The sequence below is a fragment of the Hypomesus nipponensis genome, chromosome 20, assembly GCF_054491055.1.
Source record: "Hypomesus nipponensis isolate SF chromosome 20, ASM5449105v1, whole genome shotgun sequence".
NCBI classification, from domain to species: Eukaryota; Metazoa; Chordata; class Actinopteri; order Osmeriformes; family Osmeridae; genus Hypomesus; species Hypomesus nipponensis.
The window spans coordinates 10,723,769-10,748,785 of NC_140380.1; the positions used below are offsets into that span (position 1 = coordinate 10,723,769).

General features: G+C 41.7%; 1 protein-coding gene across 5 annotated transcripts in view; it reads right to left on the bottom strand.

Annotated features, from left to right (window-relative positions):
• Positions 1-25,017, bottom strand: part of ntm (neurotrimin) — a 179,433-nt gene that overhangs the window by 34,306 nt on the left and 120,110 nt on the right. For 3 of the 5 annotated variants that reach the window (XM_084684174.1, XM_084684173.1, XM_084684171.1), the window contains exon 1: positions 20,117-20,942. In XM_084684174.1, coding sequence (XP_084540300.1) covers positions 20,117-20,289 — 173 coding nt within the window. In that variant the 5' untranslated portion in view covers positions 20,290-20,942. Of the gene's footprint in view, positions 1-20,116; positions 20,943-25,017 lie in introns of those variants that run through there. The other 2 variants (XM_084684172.1, XM_084684175.1) reach the window with 1 other exon arrangement.

Consider the following 25,017-nt stretch of genomic DNA (forward strand, 5'->3'; position numbering starts at 1 on the left):
ATGTGATCTTGCCACTATGCGGCTCACGTAACCGCTTGAGGTGGGACTAGGTTTTGATAAATGACTGCTTTTTATTTGCTCCCTGTGCTACCTGACTGTTAAATAATGTAACTCAACCAGTGCCGCCACGCTAAGCGGAATTCACTTGGAGGTCGACTCTAAACAGAGGGGGGGTCAAAGCCTCGGCGCAATTTGCAAGCGATGAATGTCAAAAGGGAATACGGAAAATGTTGTACCATATCAATTTCCCACTAGCCCTTTTAACCTTGTTGAATTGCCGATGCTTTTGTAATGCATATTTGCTGTTGTACTGCAGACACTATTGAAGGCACACCGTTTTTCCTTTCATTGCAAGCATGAGTTTTTTTAAACACAGAGCAGTACCTAGCTCGACAATGATATTCAGTATCTCCGTACCCTCTTTGCATAAAAGTCAACAGGTAAAATGTGTCATACAATTATGATAATAAGACTTCTGACCCGCCTGTAACCATCATCATTACAATCGCAAAAGTTAGAATGATTCGGTTTGAGGGCGTTTCTCGTCAATTCAACCATATCCTCTCTACTCATCTTAAGACAAAAAAAAACTGCAGAAAAGATTAAGTCTGCACGCTTTGAGAACAATATCAGAACTCAACGCTGATATGACCAAATGATAGGTTGCGTTTGACTACAAGTCATTACCTCTTAGTCGTTTTACTGTAAATTCATTGGCTCGACGACCTCCCTATAATTTGTTTCACCCTTTCATCTCTTAATCAGGATGAATATGATGGAAAAGTTGGCAGGAAGAAAAAAAAAAAAGATGAAAGAGGCATTAAACGAGGATGCGATGGAGGGATGGAAGGAAGAGAGGGGGGAGCGACGTAATAATTGCTGGAGGAAAGTTTGAGGAGGGATTATGAGCAGGACTTTATGTAGAACGGTTGGATCTGCAATTGCTGCCTCATTCATTCTGATAATTGCTATTGCCGATAATACATGAGCCCTGACACTCCTCTTTGCCCTTTCAATTTTTGGAGAAGAACTGGGAATTCAAGAACGACTTAAAAGCTGCAGCCTGCTGCATATATCACGTGGTAACGGATATCACGGTGATAGCAAAAGGTTTTGACAAGTCAGACTCAAATTGAAAACGGACAATACAAGTTCACAGTATGTCCGTGTTATTATCTCCACAGAAAATAAATCAGTACCCAGCTAACAAGTGACGTTGCGGCAACGAATGTTTGGTCATCGAATGACGTTGCGGCAAATGGGCAACGTAACTGTGTTAGCTGGGTAGCCTACAGTTTAATTCGTTTTGTATACAGATTCAACATCAGAGATCCACAATGTCCATGGAGTGTTGAATACCTGTACTTAACCCAGTCCTTTAAGCAGAAGAAAACCTAAACAGCTTTAAATAATTACAGTGTGCTATATGGTAAACAAACATTCACTAAGAGGCTAACATGTGTGACCAATGCAATGTTGTTACTATAGATGCTGCTATGTAGTTACGGGAAAATTAATATAACATCAAGGAAAGTTTCACCCAAGAATTCCTTTTATCTCTCAAAACGACATGACCCTCACGATCCACTAAAGTATAGCCAGGACTTTAAACACACACACACAAAGCAAACGTGGAACCCCATTTGTAAACGCATCCTCGAGGCCTATTCTAATCCTCTCCATTATTATCTATTCAGCTGCCAAGTACTCACAGCCCGGCCCAATAGCTGCCCAGGTCCAGGCTCATGACCTTGAGTGGGTTTAGTCTATGTACACCAGGTCTAGATATTGATAATACCATATGCGTTTTAAATTAGTCTGGCAGCGATCAATACAATGCAATTGTCGGCCCTTTTACAGTGACTTCAGACCTGGACTGATGAACATCGATTCAGGCTCTGGGTGAAAAAAAAATGTTGAAAAAAAAAAAGACAAGGAAGTGAAGCGACGATGCCATCAGCTCATGTAAACAACCTCTGGGTTGGGGAATATGCATATTAGTTGAACGGTAAAAGCCGGCTTGTTTATCTGTCTAATGCTGACATATTTCATTATCAGAGGAAGGAAGTGAGGTAGCAGGGGGTTAAGCAACCAGGTGTAAGGTAATCAATACAATAGAAGCATTGAAGGGTGAGTTAGATACACCCCCAGTGGTGGCTGAAGATGCCTCAGAATGTCTAACTGGGAGGCATCTAGATAACGCTGACTTTAATGAAAGGGAAAATGTTTCTTAAGTGTATCTCTCTGATATGATCACGCAGAAGATTCAGCACTGAACTGAATTCGGCGTCACCCATTTAATGGTAAATAATGTATGCATATTTGCAGCACTCATCTCACACACCCCCACTTGATGCTGAATGACTAGGCATCACTTCAAATAAAAATAGCACAAATAACCATCACATCACTTCCAGATTACTATTCTGCAGAACAGCCATTACATTTTAAAGGTTTTCCATCACAACAACCACCCCAAAACCTGTCCTTTTGAAAACCCAGGACCACAGCCCTCTCTTTCCCTGTGTCTAGCAGTCTAACAAACAGCTACTGCATGGCCTCCCTCCCATTTGTATGGGCAAAGCTGCTAACTTCTGCATCCCTTTCCGATATGCCAACGTGTTACCCTTGAGATGTCCATTTGTTTTGTATCAAGGCTGCCAAAGAGTAGAAAGCAGCACTTATCTAAAACCACATATCCCAAGTGACCCAGGGGCACAAGCATCACCGTAAAGGATTGATTATGATTGGATAGAGAGCTGCACTTGCGTCAATGCTTCAGGGTCATTGGATCAAAGCTCGGGAGGGAAGCAGCTGCGCAGCCAATGAGGCGCGCCGGGGCTCAAGGGAGAGGAAGCCTGGGTGAGCGCGAACACAGGAAAAGAAACATCACCCGCTTCATCCGAAATCAGTGACCATCAACTGTCAAGAAGAGCTGGTGACTAGCTTCTCCATACTGAGCGAACACAGCCACACCGAGTATGTTTCATGAAAATGACAATATCCCAAATTTGTTAAGGTCATGTTAGCTGTATTGTTTCCGTTTGGGTATTCTGAATTTGACCATATTCTGAATATGGCATTTTCCGGTTTTGGAATATGTTCATCATAATTCTGGTTTTACTTAACGGGAATTTCAGTTGAATCTTCATTTTCAGTATTCCACGTAAACGGAGTGAAGAATATTGTCTTAAAAAAAAAAAAAAAAACCTTCTCACCGTTCTCCATACAACCCTTTTTAAAACACAGACATACATAGGGACCTGGGTCTCCATAGAGGGATGGTACTCAAGCGCATGTTGATTCTCTTCTCCAACCTTGAGGAGAGGGGCTGGCAGGGCTGGGGGCTCCAGGGAACCCAAACAGCTCCTATGACCAGCCGGTCTGTCTGGCTGCCTTCCCCCTAACCCTAACCATAACCCACCCAGCCCTGCTCCGTCCCCCATCGCTAGACCAAGGAGTCAGGTGGCTGAGCGGTTAGGGAATTGGGCTAGTAATCTGAAGGTCGCCAGTTCGATTCCCGGCCGAGCCAAATGACGTTGTGTCCATGGGCAAGGCACTTCACCCTACTTGCCTCGGGGGAATGTCCCTGTACTTACTGTAAGTCGCTCTGGATAAGAGCGTCTGCTAAATGACTCAATGTAAATGTAGACCAGGTGGGAGATGGACGTCAGGGTTGTTCTTGTCCGTGAGACCTTGTGATAAAGCCCAGGCCGCAGCAGACAGAGGTAACTATGCCGTGATGCTAAACCTATGCTCGGGCGACATGCCAACATGAATGAGATGGTGGGTGTACTTGCTACGCACAACGCTACTTCTTGTAATGTTGGTATCCAAGCCCTGCACTACAATACTTCACACTACATGACCAACACTACTTAAAGCATATATGAATGAGTCCCTCCCTGGGTGTTGAAGGCGCTAGCAATATGTCCTAGGCAACACCTTATGGTGCTTTTAACCCTTTACAAGTAATACATACATCAAGTAGTTCACTATGTAATCAGATACAATCAAATCAACTTTTATTCTTTCCACTCACATCAATCAACCTGAGAAATTATACTTAATATATTAATATTATACTATATTAATATATTATATTAAGTCCCGACAGAGATTCAGGGCAGGTTGCAAGGGCAAATCCCTTAAGAGATCCTGCACGTGAGCATCTTGCATGGGCCATTTTGTTTGTTCTCGACAGCATAAGCCTCAGGTGACATCATTTTTACTTAAGCAGAGTGTTTTATTTTCAGATTGTCAGGTTATAGGCATTATGGGTGAGAAAGCTGTGGGTTTATGAGCTTATGTTTTCGTGCTCTATAGTACATACATGTGGGAAAGGGAGAGTGATTGAGGAGAGAGAAAGAGAGGGAAGAAGAGAGAGAGATGGCGATAAGGATTTTGTTTGAGAAAACAGAGAGGAGAGGAAGAACGATTGATTTCACAGCCTACATTTGAAAGATTGCATTACAGATGCACTTATTGATATGCAATACGTCCTACATGGCTTCATTGTTTGGGCACGGATGAATTTCCAAGTGCCTCTGTTCCGGGGCTGCATCCCCGTAAGGTTCAGAACAAAGTAACAGTATCCAACAAACGACTCAGAGGAAAACACTTAGGTGGACATTTTTCATGTCATGTCAACGTCTGTGAGCTATTATGAAAACATAAACCTTATTAAAAAAAATAAAAAGATAAGTCTTGTGACCAAACTGGAGACTGGCAGTTGGAGGTTGCCCTCTGTTGGTTAATGTCTGTGAGGTGTGGAGGAAAGTATTCCTAACAGCCCACCCCAAAATTAAAAATAGAGAAAGGATACATTCACGGGCCTAATTTTTACCGAGGAACTTCAAGGACTGGATAATCAGGTTTTGCTCCTCTGTAAAGACGTTAGAAGCAAATAGCTGACCCTCTTAGTGTCTCCTCAACACAGATATGGTCGTTTGCACCTGTATTCTCCTCTCTCAGTAGCTACAGTGTAAAATGAGCTGTGTCGAGGTTGTTTACATGGCAGAAGAACATCTGGAGCCAGATAAACGCACTCAACAACCCTATGAAAGACTATTCCCCAGAGTCGTAAGTTGTCTACAGGCTTACTGAAAAGCCCCAGCGATGAAACTATTGTTAATTAAAATTTTATTTTAGCATTCCTCATTTTTTAAAACAACATTTTAACTTATCAAACTGTTCACATTTCCAGGGTTAGTTAGCTGAATTTAAAGAATAAATTAATTTCAGCTATTCTGCCATGAACCAACATACCTGGGGAGAATAATGATGCATCTTAATACGGTATATAATCCAAAGTAAGTTGTTTACTTTCCTGTCATGTGGATTTGCTGTCCCCAAGAATCCCTCGGAGAAAGAGACATATTTCCTCACTGCCACTTGCCTTTACATGTCTACGAGCGTTAATTAACTCATTGCCGTGCCGTAATCATCATTGCTGTAGTTGTTGTTTTACTGAAGTCACAAAGCAGAACCAAACAAGCTCACAACTGAAGCTCTCATGTGGAATTGTGATTAAGACATATCCAAGCATATTAAGATTGATAATAATAGCTCTTACTATACTTACGTACTACAGAATCTAAACTAATTGTAAAGAACCATATGGAAACGTATGGATAACGGTGAGCACAAAAATTGTCACATTTTGTAATTTTTGTTCTGTTTTTGAGCACTTTGGACATTTTGGAAAAACTTGAAAGGTCTTTGTTCATTTCAAGCATATTTTCAATGCATATCAAGACTTCAGATCTCTTCAGATCAAGTTCAGGCAAACACACTGGTGAGCTAACGTGTCATAAGCCCAAGGAAGTAAGCATTAGTCAGAATACGATCAATATACTATCAAACAAGGCAAAGAAACTCCCCATTTTAACTTGTGTCCAGACGTATCCCTCGACCGTATACAAGCCAAACCTCAGAAGGCAGACTGTGATTTGCAAACAACTCTCAAGCCGTAGTAACCAGTTGTAGTTTGTTAAACGGTAAATAAGAGGCATTTGAAGACAGCTGGAACTAAGTACTGTGGACGGAACGTACCTTTATCCTTCCTTATTCTAGAGTGAACTCAATTTGGCATGCTGAGGAGGAAGCTGTAAAGTAAAATGCCCCAAACCAAGCGGTCGTTGAATATGGATGCCTCACAAGCCTTGAAGTGACTCACTGGAAGAACACTTCCTGTCGAAGACATCCAGTCTCTAGTGATGTGTTCATGGACTGTAGATATTAGACAGACCTTGCATGCAAATGCATATACAATCTGCAAACATTAAATAGAACTGTTTCATTGGACATTGTGTAAAACGCCTTTTAAATACCCTACAATAGGGGAAATATGTTTCATCATTTCACAGTTTGTTCGACAAGCACAAAAATACCCTCAAACTAAAACTGACATTTTACACCTTCTGGATATGACAATCTGTCATGCACAGTTCAAAAGCACAGAACCAAAACACCAAATAAAATGTCAACATCCAATGACATTTGGAGCTTACTGTATAATATTTTTAGAAATACAAACTGCATTAGCCTTCAAATGTATTTACTTTGTTCCTAAACCAATTGTAACGGGAATGACAAACAACTGAGTTTTGATGAACTGAACAAATTCCATTTGTGCGCTTTAGCTCCCAGAGTGAATGGTTGCTTCATAAAGCGTTTGAAAAGATGTACAAAATCATTCTAGTGCTTGAACCTTCCTCCCAGGCGCAAACTTCAATTGCTTTTGCTTTCGGACTTGAACCATTAAAACATGACAGGGGCTGATTAATTAAGAGTTATTAGAGACTCAATTGCTTCAACTCAAACCTTTGATTTACCATTCATTTCATCAGTTTGAAGTGTTTCCATCAATTGGGTGATATCACAGAGGACTAAGAAAAGAAGAAAAAAGAAAAGAAAAAACATAAATGGGAAGCCAAAACTATCGTTTTAACACAGGGAGAACCTGAGCGTACCTTCATTTGATAAGCTGCAACGCGCTGAAACTAATGTGAAGTGAAACTATTACCACTTAACAAGTTGGCACCCATTTTTTTGGAACGAAAATACAGTATATTCAGCCGCATTTTAAAACATGCCAATGCAACTAATCATCCATCTCAGACTGAGTCCACCTCACACACGAATCAGTCCACCTCAGAATAGCTAGGCCCGTTTTTGCCGCTTATCACATTACGTTGGAATGAGTACCAGCCTTCTATTTTATTTTTGTAATCAGGGCTCATTGAAGAAGAAACCCTACTGAATGTTATGTTTTTTTTCCTGTATGAATAAGGTCCAATAACAGGAAATCAGGCTGAAAAATCAATGCTACACACTCAATCCTAATTAATTTATTTCTTGCAATTTCCATGGGCCTTGTCTTATCTTAATAAAATGGCTGAATACATATCTACAGTTCCCGAATGAATTACGAATGCACTGTGAAGTTATTGACACTACAGTATATATCTGTGAGGAAAAACACTTGATTTACTGTAAAGGGAAAACTCGACTGTCTGTAACTCCCTTGGCAGATAAATCAGAAGATGCAATCAGAAAATACAGCTGTTTTTCAAACAGTATTTAAAGCATCATCAACAGACTTGAATGGTAGGTTGATTTGTCCTTCACTGGCATGAAGGCACTGCTAGTTATGTTTGCATGGAAAATGCCAAATGTGTTTCATGTGCACTGCAAGCGAAAGCAAATCAGTTATATTTATTTATTTCCTTTATATTAACAAAAAAATCCCCAACTTCCTACTGGAAATGAATTTCACTTGTACAATTGAATGCTATTTCGTTCAGCTGAATGCCGCCAGTCCACTCAATGCAAATTTAATAAAAGCCAACGACAATGACAAACAACACAGTGAATGTTAAATGCAAATATGACATTATTACCCAATGCCAGTTTCATACGTACATATGAGAAATTGTGCGCAGATAGTCTATACTGTACGTGAAGCTGTCTAAAAGCACACAGTAAACACTAATGATCTGCCCTTTCTCTGCCAATTAGCTTTGTTGGCCAAATAATGGGACACAACTACACGTGGTGATGAATCCAGAGAAACTCTTTATATTAAGATCTGAGGACTAAATGAAGACACTTCTACAAGCAAATCATGAAAATGACTTCCCGGACGATCGAATCTCTGTAGGGGGGAACAAAAAAAAGAGTGAAAAAACAAACAGTAAATTGTCTTGCTAGATGAAGTGTGTGTTGGGATTCTGTCTCCAATTTCACAGAACATCATGTCTACAAATGTAAATTCTACCCTTTTAGATGTCGACCCTTCATTTCATCCCATTAATAAGACAGAGCACACGGCCTTGTTCCACGAGGAGTGATACGGTCCTACAGCCTTGTTCCACGAGGAGTGATACGGCCCTACTTGTCACACGAGGAGTGATACGGTCCTACAGCCTTGTTACACGAGGAGGGATACGGCCCTACAGCCTTGTTCCACGAGGAGTGATACGGCCCTACAGCCTTGCTACACGAGGAGTGGGCAGGCCGGTCCTTCCTGTAGGCGACATTAGCATAGGGGGGCGGCATTTTCTCAAGTGCATCCATTAAATAACCCTCCTGCACTATTAGCAGAGGCCACCATCCGCACCACATCATATATCCGTGTTGTGGTTAGGGGGGCCAAATGTGCCAGGACCGGAACTGAGGAGTGATGTGGTCCTACAAAATGCAGGACGACACCAGGGGAGAGACCAGCCAGCGACAGGCTTTTCAAAGAAGATGAGAGGTCCTTGCTGAATACATGGTCAATACAGGTCATGGGTTAGCTCCAAAAGACCTACATGCAGCATTTCCGGTATACTTGTTTTAGAGCCCTCACAAACAAAGCAAGCTAGGGAGATGCAAGGATCAAACCATGTTTTTTAACGATGATACAGGCAGACAACTAAACTCAAATGCAATGAGTTAGAAGGGCGAGTTCCTTCCTCCTTCTGAGGTTACTCCCAATATCCAGAAGGAACAGTCTAGTGTGACTCCATTGTACTCTAAAATATATAATTCTTCCCACAAAGCTCCACAACATCCTTCTGATAGGACCCGATTGCTGAGAAGCGTTCGCTTGTTAAGCTTTTAGAGCCACAGACTTGTGCTCCCTTAGCCAGAGGCTTTGCCCTGCCCTTGCTGCTTGTCAAACCCAGTACTGTTTAGAAAGCAGTTTTTGGCCTTAATCGTATCTCTTAAGTGTTTTTTCCGCAACTTTGTTGCAACGAGTTTCCACTATCATACTGTAGGTCGGTAGGTAAGTTGTATCTCAGCAAGCTTAACTCAATTAGGGCTTGAAAACCCATTGGTTTCCCAACAAAAAAATCGATTGAGGTTCAAAATGTCCACAGTGAATCATTCTGTTTAAAAAACGGTCAGAACAATGATTGAAAAAGGCAGGAAACTTGCAAGCAGAATGACTGTATTATGCTAATAATTTATCATACTGAGACAACATTTCAGTTAATTAGCTCAATTTTCATCCCTGACGCTAGTGCTGTACCATATTTTACATGTTTATAAAAATGAAAATAAAGTCCCTTGAGTGCTTTAATACTTTTCTAAGTGTGAAGGCACCCCGCATTCCTATTTTTATGCAGTGTTAACGAGATCCAACTAAACTATATTTATCCGTTTCCCTGTATGAGTTCCTGCTTTCCCGGTACAGTGTTACAGGATTGGATGCGTCTCCAGCTTTCATGGCATTGTGTTGGGTACACTACAGACGCACGCCTTGGGTTGATCCTATGCCCACACACACACTGCTCCGGGCATAAAATGGCACTTTTTGCTTTGTGTAGAGGCAGAGGCAGCCTGAGGCAGACACTGACAAGAAAAAATATGAAATTGTATTGTATTTTTATTTGAAGTAGCTGAAACTCAATCCAAAGGCCACACGCTATAACCCGCTTGTTCCCAGCGAGTAAATAGCTGTAATGATGAGACAATGTTGGAAAACGGGTGCTTATTTCTCTTCTGTCGACAAGCCACTGACAAGTAAGACAAAAGCTATGGGCCATGAAGGGTAATGGTGTTGTTTATCGTGAGACGCAGAAAGTGCAGTTGGATTTGAAACTGGGTGATTGCTTAAGACAAGAAAGGTGGTTAGGTGGAGCAGGGCTCAGCGCTGCTGGGTTTGGCATTATCATACCTTATTAGGAGTGATGGCCTTTCAATTAAACAGGAAAAATAATAAATAAAGATATTGGATTGACTGTCGCTTTCGTTAAGCACCTCGCCATATTTTTTAATATATATTTGTATTTGTTCCTATTCCATCCTTTCTAGATGTTGTTTTCTATGCCTCCTACATAGCTGTTGCTTGACATGTGCTAACAGTTTTAGGTGTTTAGAATGACCTCATGCCTTTCTGTCTGCTCATAAAGCCAATCAAAGAGCCAGATGGGTCACGTCCCATCACCATTCTTGGTTGTGAACTCGCTTCAGATTCCTCAACCTCACTGAGTTGAATCTTATGAAAGATAAAATCTAACTGCAATGGTTTACAGTCCCAAGACACTCTAATTTGAGTTCACTGGTCACTAGTCAAGTGAAGATGGTTTTCTTCTTCAATTATCATTGATATCTGCAAAGCCAGGCAGGCACTAATTGGCTTAGTGTATCTGGTCATCCTTAAAGCCTTGAAGCCATTGATCTCAAGTTTGTCTTTTGAAAAACACGTCAGGCAAACACAAACACACACACGCTGAAAGACAGCTACAGGGTCACAGGCATTGCGTATTTATCAAACATTCAACACAGAAGATTTTTTGCTCATTTAAAAAAAAAAAAATTATGTGAAAGCTATTATATTTCCTTGGTCATGCAGTGGCAAATATATTTTATTCATCATACATTAATAATAATGTCAATAATTACTGTGCATGTACGAACCAAAAAACATGGCAACATCGAATTGTGCAATAATTGAGCAGCAAAGGTCTGTAATTGCACAAGTGTGCAAATAAGGGTCCTCGCTACACTGTAATGGCTTAATTGACCCTTACTTTCTTCCTTGAAGTACATTCGTTGAATAGATGTATACCTCACATTAGAACAGCTTTAATTAGGCTTCTTGTTGTCATGTGAACTGGGTTTACAGTCAAAGAAAATAATCGTACCAAAAGCACTAACCCTAACCCAACAAAGACACAGAGAGCTGTAGTATTAGGATTCACGCATTAAGTGGCCTGTTTGCAACCAACCTGGCTAGACCGGCAGTAGGACGTCTGCTAGCCCTCACTACTGAGCAAGACTCTGCAACAGGAAGAGAAATGATTTAAAAAAAAACGTACAATGGGTAATTATGTAGCCAGCCAAATGCAACAGAAGCGAAAATAAAAATAAAACACTACCTTCAAGAGGAAACCAAGCAGAGGGCCACATGGGTATACAGTACCTTGTTCAACTCAAATCGTCTATGAACTGGATTTTTCCATGATAGTTAACTTCCATTGGTGTTCAGGGGATGAAGTAGGAATTACATTTTCTTATTGATGGATAGACTCACAACAAATAAGACCCAACCACTGCCCCCCTACCCCAAAGTGTGCGTGGAGAAAGTACACACACACACACACACACACAGATGCAAGTTATAAATATTCAAAGTTCAGACCAGGCAGTGAGGATGAGCAGGTGAGAGACAATCCTTTGGCACGTCCCAAATCACACCAACATTGGCTGTGGATCGGCAAAGATTTACATGAAGCAAGTTGGATCTGGCTGAGGAGATGTTAGAAAACCTTCCTGATCTTCCATGGAAGAACACACAAACATACACTGCCTCCCTGGTACCGCACCAGGCACAGAAGACAAAACCACACAGCTCTAAAACCCTTTGTTTTATAGTCCCTGGAAAAGAAAGAAAAGAAAAAGTCTGTCCTTAGTTGTGGTGGAAAAACATAAAAAGGTAAAATAAATAAAATAAAAATGATATTTTCTTTGTACAATCAATGAGTAGCTGAGTTTTTGGATTCCGATGCTGAGAAACTTGAACACAGTTTCTTTTATATTTTTATAGATCCGAGAGCTTTCCATGGGGATTAAGAAGTGTTGATATACTGTATAAAATATAGTTTGTACATCATGCTACACTGCTAGTCATAAGCACCCACAGGATCATTTAATAATAACATTGTTGTGCTGACATGTTAGTTATTGTGGGAATGTTACAAGTAGACAGTATTAGACAAAAACTGTTTAATCAACTGTTTTAAAGGTATTTTTTTTGTTACATAAAAACAAGGTTATGGCTGATACATGCTGATGGCAGTGTCAATTAATAGAAAAAAAGAAAAATATATATGTACATATTAGTGAGAGAGCTAAGTTGTTCGGCTTGAACTCGTCAATAATCCCTGCAGAGGGCCATCGATAATAAAGGTGGAATGTTTAAGGCGTACTGAAATTCATCCCTTTTGATTCGACATCTTCAAAAGTTTGAAACATTCTGCCGAGCCACACTCCCCCCTCCCCCCCCCCCCCCCTCCCATGCAGAGGCTGCAGATCGGGCTCAGCAACTCCTGCTCATTGATTAGTGAACAAAGACGGCTTTCATCGGCAGGCGGCGTGGGACAGCACTGGAGGTTTCCATCCAGGAGACCTCGCTGATTAGAGGCGCGCAGCAGGAACACCTGGGTCTTCATCATCCTCATCAGACAACTACGTTTTTATCTGCCGTCGCTCGCCTCAAGGGCCTCTGTGATGTGGAAATTCCCAGATTGATTCTTCGGTTGTCAACTCTCGTCTTTGCCACCCAGCTTTCCCAGGGACTTGAAAGACACTTGACTCTACAAAAAGACTGTGCTGGCACAGACTGAGGGGACTAATTAGCTCAAATGCGGCAGAGAGGAAGAAACTGCTCGTATACCTTAGCATAGTTTGCATCATATCATCTTTTATCTTACAGGAAAGAGTGTGTGATGGTAAATGAAATTCATAATTATTATTATAATATAATATCACATAGAAGGAAGGGGGGCGGAAGGTGGATTTGGTCTCCTTCCCAGAGTGCATAAAGGTGGAGGGGATAACCTTAACGCTCCAAGATAGACTTTGCACAACCTGAACTCTTAGTCCAACTGTTTCTCAAGAGGGTTGCAATTATAAACTGTGAAATTACATGCCAATATTTAGAATAAATATTTCTGTAGGAGACGGTAACGGTTGGTCAGAACAGATTTACTGTTAATAACACACATACGTGGTACTTTTCTTAGTTTATTTCACCAAAACTGTAGGCTACCAGTGGCAATAATTGACAAACAGTAAACAAGACCAGCACCCAAGTATTCCAGGAACAATGTCTGAAACTGAATGTGGCATGTTTCTGCCTTTCACACATTCAATGCAAATATCTCACCCAGATACAAGAATAATATCATATATGTGGGTTTTGCCAACAGACATAACCTCAGGCACAATATGTACATATATACAAGTTGTATCTCTCTTCGCTTCTGAATACAACCGAAGAACATGCACTCGACACGCGTCTAAATATTTACAGTCATTTACAAGTCTGATACGTGATATTCTCTTTCCGGACTAAAGTGGAACAATTTAACAATAAAAGTCAGAGGTCACAGAAAAACCCTGTATTCTGGAGTATTAGACTCAAGCGATCATGCATGAGCCTGCCATCAGGGCTAGTACCCAGCATTCAAAATTCTAACCCCGCACAGGTTAAAAAGATAAACCCCTCAGTATCTTACTCGTCTCTACAATGTGGGGAATTCTCCAGCCTTGGTTGCCAAGAGAGCTGCATGTCAATGTCATTTTAGAGGAGATAATGTCTTAAATTCCATCTGGTATCCTGTCATACACGGATGGAACCCAAAACATTGCTCCTTAAGTGTCTCTGACACTGTTTAACTCAGGTGACCATCGGGAAGCCAAATGATCTTGTTGTGCCTGACTCTGGAGAGCAGTTTAGGAATGCTAACGGGCGGAAGGTTGCCGTCATCAAAAAATGTTAACATAAGTACGGCGGGAAGAGGGACAACTTCAATCCATAACCTGCTTAATTATAGATGAGGGTGGAGCTCACAAGCAGGTGAACTGCTGCACCAACACTGCAGGTGGCTCTGTGTTGTCAGTGTGTCTACCATATAACCTATATGTGTGTGTGTGTGTGTGTGTGTGTGTGTGTGTGTGTGTTCAACTACCCCTTTAACATCCACTCATCCCTCACACACCTCCCCCTACTGGGCCTCCTTATACTTTTTTTAATAACCTATACTGCTGACATAATCCCATTCAATTACATTTTATACTTCCTTTGTCCCTACCGTGTTTTTACTATGGGTCTTCCCATATCGTCGTTGCATGATCGTTAACGTTAACGTAACCGTAACGTAAAGTGTGTCTGTTTAGTGTTGCTGTTTCAAGCAGAGGACAATGCACTGTTAGGGTATTTGGTGCATACAGTGCTGCCCTTATTTTTTAGGATTACCTTCCCGCCTGTCGGTCAGACTAGCCAATCCCTTGCTAATCTGAGTAGGTAAATACACTGTGTGTGTGTGTGTGTGTGGACTTGTGTGTGCATCTCAAGATTGTATACCTTTCTCCACACACCCCTGTGCCTTTCAAAAGTGATCACCTTACTGAAGAAGGAGAGGCCAGTCAGTGAACCTCTTAAGCACATTATCCACAGCACCTCTTTCACTGCCTTCCCCTTCCCCCCACCCATCCCCAAGGCAACAGGCCCACTAATACCTGGGCAGAAGTCCAGTATCCAGCTTAGAAAGATGGACTACCAGCTGCACCTGCTCTCTTAACCCCCTAACCTGCACTAGGGGACAGACTGGCCCCCCTTCACCACGCTGATGTGGCAAATTGACACGCCCCCTGGAAGAAATATTTATTTTTCACCGGCGTATTCTGCACAGTTGCCAGATCTTGCGCTTCGTTTAGCCTGCTTGAGGTTATTTTTAAACTGGTGTAGCGAACCGCCGTTAGATACACAAGGTTGGAAATGTAAAGTAGCTTTCAGACTTGACAGGCAGTATTTACAGCGAGTTATCAAGGCTGCCGATACTGTCGCTTCGTGACATCTTTTGGAGCAGTATCTAGAGCAGGGCTCTCCAGCAACAGAAAACTTCTGTCCTGTAACTAGACGGTTGACAAGCTGAACTCGATAATTTTCTATCAGGTCTGGAAACCAACAGTACAGCAACTCTCAAGAAACAGTTCAGATCTAAAGTGATCCGCTTTCTGGAATTGATCTCAATGATAAAACTAATGATCTGCACAAAAAAAAACAAGCCTGTCTGAGACATTTCAGACACAACGGTTGTTTTTGCTTTTGGAGCATGCAATCAATCTGCACAATCCACAATCCTTACATGATTTCTTATAAGAAGAGAACATTTTTGACAAGGGTATTTTTCCAAATCGCTCACACTTAATTACATTTGTTTCCTGGAAAGCAAAATCTGGTGAGCTGGCGGTGAAATCATAGGACAGCAAACCTCAGTGAATGTCCCAGAGTCGCGTAATCCACAGGAGATATCAGATTATTTCAATCAACAATAAAGCAGGCCGAAGCAGCCTCCTGGCACGTATGGTCAGTACAGTCAAATCTCTGCCAGAATACCATTATTTCCACATCCCCACCATGCTTTTCAAATGGCTTTACGAAAGGGTTCCTTGATGAGGCACGGTACCGTTTGTTCTGACAGCAGAAGTCGAACACTGGCGCCAGTTTTCTTTAAAAAAAGACAAAAAAAATGCCATTTATTCTAAGCAGTAACCAGGGCAGAGCCAAACCACTCCTTTGGACTGCATCAAAGGAATGAAATCATGCAAAGGTGTCATGAGGTAGCCAGCCAATTATGACAGTGACCGTGTTTGGTCAACATGCCCCTGGGAATGACATAACCCCATTAAAGAACGTAACATTTCAAATTTTAAACCCTGAGGAGTTAATGACTTCAAAAGTTGGTGATTGGATTTTTTTTGTGTGATTATCCTCTTTCTGCACTTTGGCCGGGGGGGGGGGGGGGGGGGGGGGGCGGTAATACCACCTATCGTCCAGGGTGTTTTTTGCTGCTGTGGTATACTGTCGTGTCTACAACCTCCTCAGTTAAAGACCTGTAGTGAATTTCAAGCCAGGGTTCAGATGGGTGCTTTGGCTCCCAGACAGATCTGGGAAAATGTAAGTCAAATGGCAGAGGCCCTTGACACCTGCCCTGGCAGAGAGAAGCGTCCATCTCACGGTCACAGCTGGGAAGCAGACACCTCAGGTAATTCATCACCGATGGACAACACAAAACCAGTTCACCTTCCCATCAAAAATGAAACAGTATAGTACATTAAGGATCACAGGAGAATCCTGTGTATTAGTACAGTGTGACATCCTTTCAGACTCCACAGACCGAGCTGTGTTCTACATAACTGCATTCCCCTCCCCAGGTCTGTTTTGACCAATCCTTTCACATGACAATCTGTGAAATTGCGGGAGATGACCGACACTGGCGCAGATGATGCAAGGTGAGGAAAAATGGAATTACAAAGGGAATCTTTAAAATGTTTCTGTGAAATCAAATGATCACATTCTCAATCTTGCCCTCAAGGTAATTTGGAGAAGAAATTGAATATCCCTTTGAAGAAGGGTCTAACAGCTTTGTGGCTGACAAGGTTTGGCAAAGCAATGTTCATAGTAAGGAATGAAGAGTTGGCACCAAGCGTATACTCTTCACCACTGCAAGCACCAAAATACTCCACATCAATTCTTTTAAATCACTTTATAAAAAACGTGTGCAGCTCCTGACAACGCCGCACACAGATTCGTACCACAGCACACTCTCACAGACGTTAAATCCCGCCAGCTGGGTCAAGCAGCTGCTGATCAGCAAGGTGAGGGTGATATCGTAGCACCGCTATTGAACGAGTCCCATGACTGCAGGGCCTGGGGGGGTCTGTCCACGCAGATAAGACACTAAGACCACCCTTGGCGGAGCCTCGTCACCATGGTGACATCCACAGTCGGTGTTAATCTCAACCTCTGAGCTGTCAGCTTGCAACAGGCAAGGAGCCGAACACAAAATGCCTCATAATTCATTTAGTGGTGCACATGCGCAAACACCAAAGCGCAACCTGGGACTGTGCAGGACTGAGCCTCCCCAGAGTCATTTAGACACCGACTTCGAGTTGCATTTGAAACGAGAACCGCCGAAAACAGACCAGAGTGGCAGGCAGGAGCTGGTCTCCTTTTAAAAAGGAGCTTGAGACAGAGAGGAGAGCCTCAGGAAGATTGGAAAGCTTAGATTCAGTCCAGTAGCTGTGGTTTTTCGGGAGGATGAGAATAAGAAACAGTATAGACGTCAACAAGAGGGACAAGGGCTTCAGGGTGGGAAAAGATGATATCAAAACATGAGTGGGTTAGTGCAGTTAGAAATTCCACGTCATTATTCATGTTCAGCCTTCCACAAAACTAGTCCGACTGACCATTCAAAGGAAATAATAATCCAAAACGACTCTTCCAAGGACAAATGTTTTCATAAGCCACTCATTTCTCTATTCTCAAATCTCCTGCCTGACTGTACCAAACCGCAAAAAAAAAAACAAAGAAATAGTGTAGATTTGATCTCAACGAAGAAAAAAGGATATGACAATAGGCAAGATGTCACATCCAGTGAAGAAAACATACAGTAGCTTTCTCAGAGCAAAACAGCTCCTGTTTTCACCTCGTCTTGTCATATGCTGTCAGGTCCAGGGTCCCATTCCTGCATTGCTATTTTATAATGAAAGGAAAAAAATGACAATGGTATCACTTTGCAGCAACAGGACGAATGCAATAGACAATCACCATCGTGGTGGTGGAAACAAATAGTGTCATATTTTCCCAAACCATGACAGCGTTGGGAAGTATCTGAGAGGAGAAGAGTGGTGTACAGCCATGCCCCTTCTACCACATTGTTATGATCATGAAATGGATCAGGTCATGAGCTTTTCCCTCGTGTAGATCAGTGGTGAAACCTCAACAACCAGAATCCATCTTAAGTAAGAGTTATTTTTTTGTGAATCACACCTCACACTCCTCTCCTCTTGCTAACCATTGAGGGGAAAACAGCAGGACTCAACTACCATATGAAAATAGCTACTCTCAGCTTTCCTCAACTGAAGGCAACCCCACAATTAAGATTTGTTGACAGCCAGGATGAGCGGCTCTATTCTCTTGTCTCCGAACTTGGATTATAGATCTGATGATAAAACAGTCAAGTGGTTCACCGAAGCCAGCTACAGTTCACTGTAAAAAACACTGTGGATTGTATCTCGCTGTTCACAGGTGACGAACTTTGTATCACTTGTCCACTTACACACCTTTCGCAATTTCATCTTTCCTCTGCCAATCATGACATCCAAATCACGGCCTCATTTGCATAATCCCTAATCATGCACACCTGATAGGCCTAACTGATGCTCTATTGGTCATTCAGGAGGAAGTCTCACCGGGTAATTGACCAATAATGGCACGCATCGATTACTAATAGGTTCTGAATTATTCATGACACTCTTCCGACCAACTGACAAAATTTAGGCAAACTGTAGGAGTGGGGAATAATCTTCATATCGGAGAGAGAAAAACATCTGCCAAGTCGAATCACAACAACGTAAGGTTGCAAGGTTTTTAAAAGCCCAGCTCTGAAACAGGGACCTAATGTACGATACTCTAGGCATGGCTGCCACAATTGTTGTCACAATTGCATGTCTCTTCCTTCGTGAAATAGAAGTCTAGCCTCTTGATTCTCATGATCACACAGCTGGTGTCACAGACGCCTCTGATGCAGCCACATCTAATATTCAACACTTTTGCCATGTATTACCTTAATAATGAATGAACAGGGTTCTGATTGCTGCATTTCAAATTAAGTCAATGTATTGAACAGATATGATTCATTTGATTGAAGTGACATATTAGTCCATTCATACGAGCACCATGTACATGGAGAATGTACTAAATGTTTAAACGTGAGTGGGTGACAGCACAGCTAACCCTGTGACACTACTTTTGATTAGGAGAGCAAAGTAGGTCAGCCACATGGGCATGATTCTGAGAGATAAAATACTTTGATTTGAAACAAAAAATCTGAAACTCTGAAGACAAATATATAGTCTTGGTCATGTCCGAGAATCAGTAATCCATTATATATATATATATATATATATATATATATATATATATATATATATATATATATATATATATATATATATATATATATATATTTTTTTATAAATAAAAAATAGACATAAAACTAAAAATGACTACAATGATCTTCAAGGCAAAATACTTCACAATTCCTATTATGCAATACAGATACTAATTACCATTACATTGCTGCTTGCCATTCACCAGGGCCTTTCTGAAAGGTCATTCTGAAGGCATAAAAGCCACTGTAATCAATTCAACAGAGGATCTTGAGTTTAATTGAGGTTGCTCAAAGAGCAGGTGGCATCCTTATTTTTTGTCTGGATAATTTTTTTTTTAGGCCATGTTGTCCTGTCCGTAAGGGTCATCAATAAAACCAGGTCAGGATTGAACAGCTATGCATGAAATAAATCGACAGTATTTGCGTGTGTTATCGGTTCTCCCAATTTAAACATACCGTTTTAAAGTAACGTTATGCATTCATCTATGCTGTTCCTCTGACATACCTAAGATTGTTTCCTAACGACCGCTACAGTATTTCTCATCTATTTTTACCTCCCCTGAAGACTAAAACATTTACATCCTTCGTGCTTGTGTTGAGATTCACTGCCGTCATATGGGAACTTTCTTGTCCCTGAAGATTTGGACCGTAACCACCTTAGTTCAGCGCTGATACACAACAATGATCATCGGGAGTTCCTTGTTAACAACTGTGAAGGGTTATTGCCTCAGAATGAAGTGTCTTCAAGGCTAATCCCCTGGAATCCAACTCAATGACACATGCACATGACGGTGAAAACCACCACTCGAGTCGATGTATTTTACCCTACATTAAACACGCTTTGGTTTGCGACTTTCAATTAGTAAAGCAAACTAGTTTCATGGGCTACTTTTCAAACGCTTGTAACCGAGAGAGAGAAAATGAGTAGTTATAACACTTACGTGAGGAAGACTGTCTCGCCTTGTCTGACGGTTATATTTTCCATCACTTTGTTATCGGATTGGGAATCTCCTTGACTACGGACAGGTAGACCTGCAGGTAGAAGAAACAGAAGCCTAAACGTCAGAACTACTAGGCACTTCCAAGACACGGTCAAATATCCACAAACACCCATCTTCGTTGTAAAATCCCAGTGTCGACACACAACGCGTCCTTTTTTTCAAAGCAAGCGCAAAGAGTGAACGGTCCGGTGGAGTGCGTGCGCGGTGTATAGTTAATTCAGTTCATCTGTTAATCCAAATCTTCTTTCCCAGGTGCAGTTTTGCAAGCGAGGACCCTGCGCAGTTCTATGCTCACAGAACGGAGCTGTTTACCGTTCCTCTTCGAGAGGTCCAGCAGCTGCATGTGAGCACGCACTCTCTCCCGTTCACTGGAAATGAACGGGTATCAGTAGCCGTTTTGGACACCGTAAAGAGCAAGTCTAATTCTGACCTTGCAAAACTTTCACCCAGATAAATCTATTTATTTCTAATAGTGTTGTACCTATAAAAAAAACAACAACTGCGCAATGATTTTGTCTGAATAAGAAACGGAGTTTCTAATGACTGGGTCAGTGCATATCACGATCGGTGAACATTACGGTGTTGCACCTTCGTAGGTAAGAGAGCCTATGGGAATTTGCAGTACACAGTCTATGCTACCGGGGGGGAACTGTTTCAGCTGCAGATCCATTTTTCATTCTAAAAAAAAAACCAGAATCCAAGGTTCATTGATTCCAAATTGTCCACATAACTACGCGCACGGCACTGCCATTTGAGTTTTTTTTTTTTGAACCCCTAACAGAACTCAAATCCGGCGGTGGGATGGTGTGGGGGGGTATGGAGAAAAAAATAGAAAAAAGGTTGCCATGGCAGCGGCGACGAATAACTGTACAGATGTTACAGGGGCACCAGGAATGATACTTTTTTTATTAAGAATTATTTGCTGGTGGCAATAATGGACTCATTTTTGTAAACATAGGAAAAGCACAATCAGACCAGTTGTTTGGTTGGATTAACCGACGGGTGGGATGACGTTGTGGGTAAACGGTATATATAGGCTACCAGAAGTTTATCCCCAAGAATAATGTTTTGCATTCGCTGTGGTTTATCATTACCTTAAGTGCCCTTGGTCAATATATTGGCGGGAGTGTGTTTATGTCCAATCAGTGTTTGAGAGAGAGTTTCCCCTGCCATGATGCTGTCAGTGAAGAAGTACACTGTATATTGTACATAGAATAGCCGCAACAATTCAGCATATTAAAGGGCCGCAACAATTCAGCATATTAAAGGGCTCACCACAAACAAACCAGGACAACCACCTATTTTTTTCTTAATCGACTTTAATCACCACCACCTGTGTCCATCAGTCACACAGGCAAAACAGCCAATTAAGAGGTAAGCCTAGTTTGGTGACAAATCAGCTACTGATGAATGTAATGGTCAATTAGGACAGGCTAGGCATCATTTGTTGAATGGAGATGTGCAAAAAAACAAATGCCAAAATGAACTGGATTCATTTTCTCACTATTCCAAAAAATAAACATTAACGGATGTTTAAATGCAACTGTCTACATGGAGATCTGGTCATCATAAAGAAACAAGCTGGACATGTTTTAAACAGACATGAATAGCACACTTTAGTTGTTTTAAGTGAATGTTTCATTTGGCTTCAAGAAGACTCATGTAACAAGATGATGCATATTGAAATAGCATCATTATAAGTGATGTCAAAAATACAGCAATACATTGGGCCCTTCAAAGACACTCAGAAACACAAACATTATAGAAGTTGACTACGGTTGATAATTACCCATCCCATTCATCCGGAACAAAAGCAAGAAATTAGTCACAGGTACTAGAATCTTTCACACACTATTCTGATATAACCAAGCCAACATCAAAAGGTTCAAGATTGTGCAGCTTGGCATGTCAAGCTCTTGTTTCAGTACTCCTCAATGTTTTGCAAATATCCAAACTGCAGTTAAGATTCTTACCCTTCCTTTGTTTCTACACAGCACGGTTTTAAATCTTTAATCTCCGAGAGATTATAATCCAAGCAGCAATAGCGATCTCACACTGGGGATGTCAGTGACTGTCGGTTTTTACTCAGAGTTGGAACACCCAAAAAAGTCTGCTGTACAATTTAGCATTTGCTTTAATAATGCATTAGAAAACATAATGAACTAAGGATGCAAAGAGCCAAGTACTTCTTAAAGAAAAGTAGTATGTTAACAAAGTATTAAAAAAGTATGTACCAAAGGTGAAATATTGCTGAAATAGCTTAGAGCCTTCCCCTCGTTATGTCTAGTCTCGTTTCAGAATTCCTGCAGAAAAAACAACTGAAAGCTGTTCTAGAAAAGATGATTTCCAATTCCACCATTTTTTATATTTGGCCCTACAAAGACTGCAGGGTAAACAAAAAAAACGGCTTTATGATGTAATTACTGACGGTTAACACCAGATGTGGATGAAATGAGGCATGTTTAGCCAGGGGTCGAAGGAGCACGTTAGCAGGTCTGCTCTCTTACAGACGGCTCACAGATCCTGATGATCTGCCTCCATGTTTTAATGTGTGTTTGTCCACAAGGGAATTATGGGTAATGAGATCTTGGTTGAGATAACGCCTTTGAAACACCAGGACACAGTGGTTCCAGGCTAGGTGCTGAGGGAATCCTTGTTTTTTATGGTTATTTTTTTATAGATACTGTCCCAGGGCACCCACCCAAACTAGGCAAGTTAGGACATGGACTAATCTGATACGATCACACTGAATAAAGTGACGTATAATTGTTTAAGTAATAGTCCTCAATTTGGCAGAAGCAGGCGATAACAGCATTTAACAGTCCTTTGTTATGGAAGACCGATGTTACATATATATAGCTAGGGAAACTGAACACACAACTCCAAACATATAGCTATTCCTCAGATATCATTAAATGTGTACACGTTGTGAACACATACTGTCGGCACGGTAACGCAATCGCTGTCATGAGCAAAAAACGGGACCTTGAGGCAAACCTCCAACACAAGCTCAAGAACCCAGACCAAAGCCTCAAGATGCATGTGAATCTTCTGAGGACCTTTTTAGTTTTTGTTGTTAGTGAACCAGAAGAGTGGTCTGGCAGACGGGTTAAACTCCTGGAGGAAAACAATAGTTAGGACTGAACTCAGAGAAGGGCTGGGAGAGACGTAAGAGGGAGGACCGTGTGTGTGGTTGACAGGAGGCTTTCACTGGAATGCACTGGTGCAGACAGCGAACCCCGCCACATGCAGAAAACATCCTACAATATTCTAAAATAGGCCCGCATTGTTGGTATACACATGTATACACACACAAACACACACACACACTGATATCATACACGCACACTTAAACACTCAGTAAACCACACACACACACACACGTTCACAAGAAATACATTCTCAAGCACCTAAGTCCAGCAGTCAACCAGACACTGGCCTTTAGCATGCAGGGCTTAGGAAGAGAAGAAGTGACCATTATGCTCAGATAAAATGCTAAACACAGACCAAACTACTCCTCATCACTCGTCAGTAATGGCCCACTGAGAGGACGTTTAAGTGCACTTTGCAGCGACACATCCACATCGACCGCTTCGAGTAAAAGAGCCGTGCAAAAAGGAAGAAAAAAAAAAATCCACAGGAAGTTACGTTTCGCACACAACTTATTTTCTCCTATACCTGACAGAGAGGAAGAGGAGGGGAGGCAAAGCGATGCTCTGTGTAGACTCTTCACTGTAGAGTGACTCAGACTGCAGAAGCATGTTCTAGTAAGGAGGAGGATGAAGGATCCGTTAAACGTCTGGATGTCTTGGATGCAGAGGATCACAACACGGTCTTCCTCTGAGCATCTGTGAGCTGAGCATGTGCGTAAACAGCCTGATACAGCTGGGAGCTAATGGAAGGAGATCATATTCATGAGAATTATGAGAAAACTGTGATGGGGAGAGAGCTGTCTGTGTGTGGGAGTTGTGTGTGTGTGTGTAGAGCAGGGGAGGAAGTGTGTGTGTGTGTAAAGCAGGGGAGGAGGTGTGTGTGTGTGTTGTAGAGCAGGGGGGGAGGTGTGTGTGTTGTAGAGCAGGGGGGAGGTGTGTGTGTGTGTGTGTTGTAGAGCAGGGGGGGAGGTGTGTGTGTGTGTGTGTTGTAGAGCAGGGGGGGAGGTGTGGGTGGTGGGGGCAGGAGGGTGCGTGCGTGTGTCTGATTGTTGTTGGGGGTAATCTTTCCGATGGCAAACACCACCCAGTGAACAGGCCCCCCTGTAGTGCTTCCCTTGACAGCGTGCACTTTAATAAACACATTCTGCTGTTCTAAGGGCTTCTGCAGTAAATCATTGTGAAAGTGTCATTTTGAGACGGGGGGATTCAAGCGACCATTCATTATATGGTTCCTTTCTTAACATTGATAAACAGTTTGGGGATTAAAACATTTTCCACCGGAGGGGAAGTGATGCTCACTGTCAATCGTGACTCAACATTATAAACCACTTCTGATGCATTAACAAAACTGTTATTTGCTGATTTCGATGCTACGCCTCTGACAGCTTCAACATGTTATTTATTTAACTGTGCAGCCTTCCTACCAATGTCTATCACTCTGCTCTCAGGAATCAAAAAGGACTATAATCTTATATAATTGGTTCAGCAACAATAAATGTGTTTTTACAATTGACAAAGTGTAAAAGGATCGACCAATCCAACAACATCCTGGTTTAGTGAAAAATGAGTCACTTCCTGTTCCCGGCTCTGTCTGACTCGAACCTCCTTTTCTAACATATTGCGACGGATAGGTCAAGTTTTCCTGTAGAAGTTTACAACAAATCTCCATATATAGCCAGCTTTATGTGT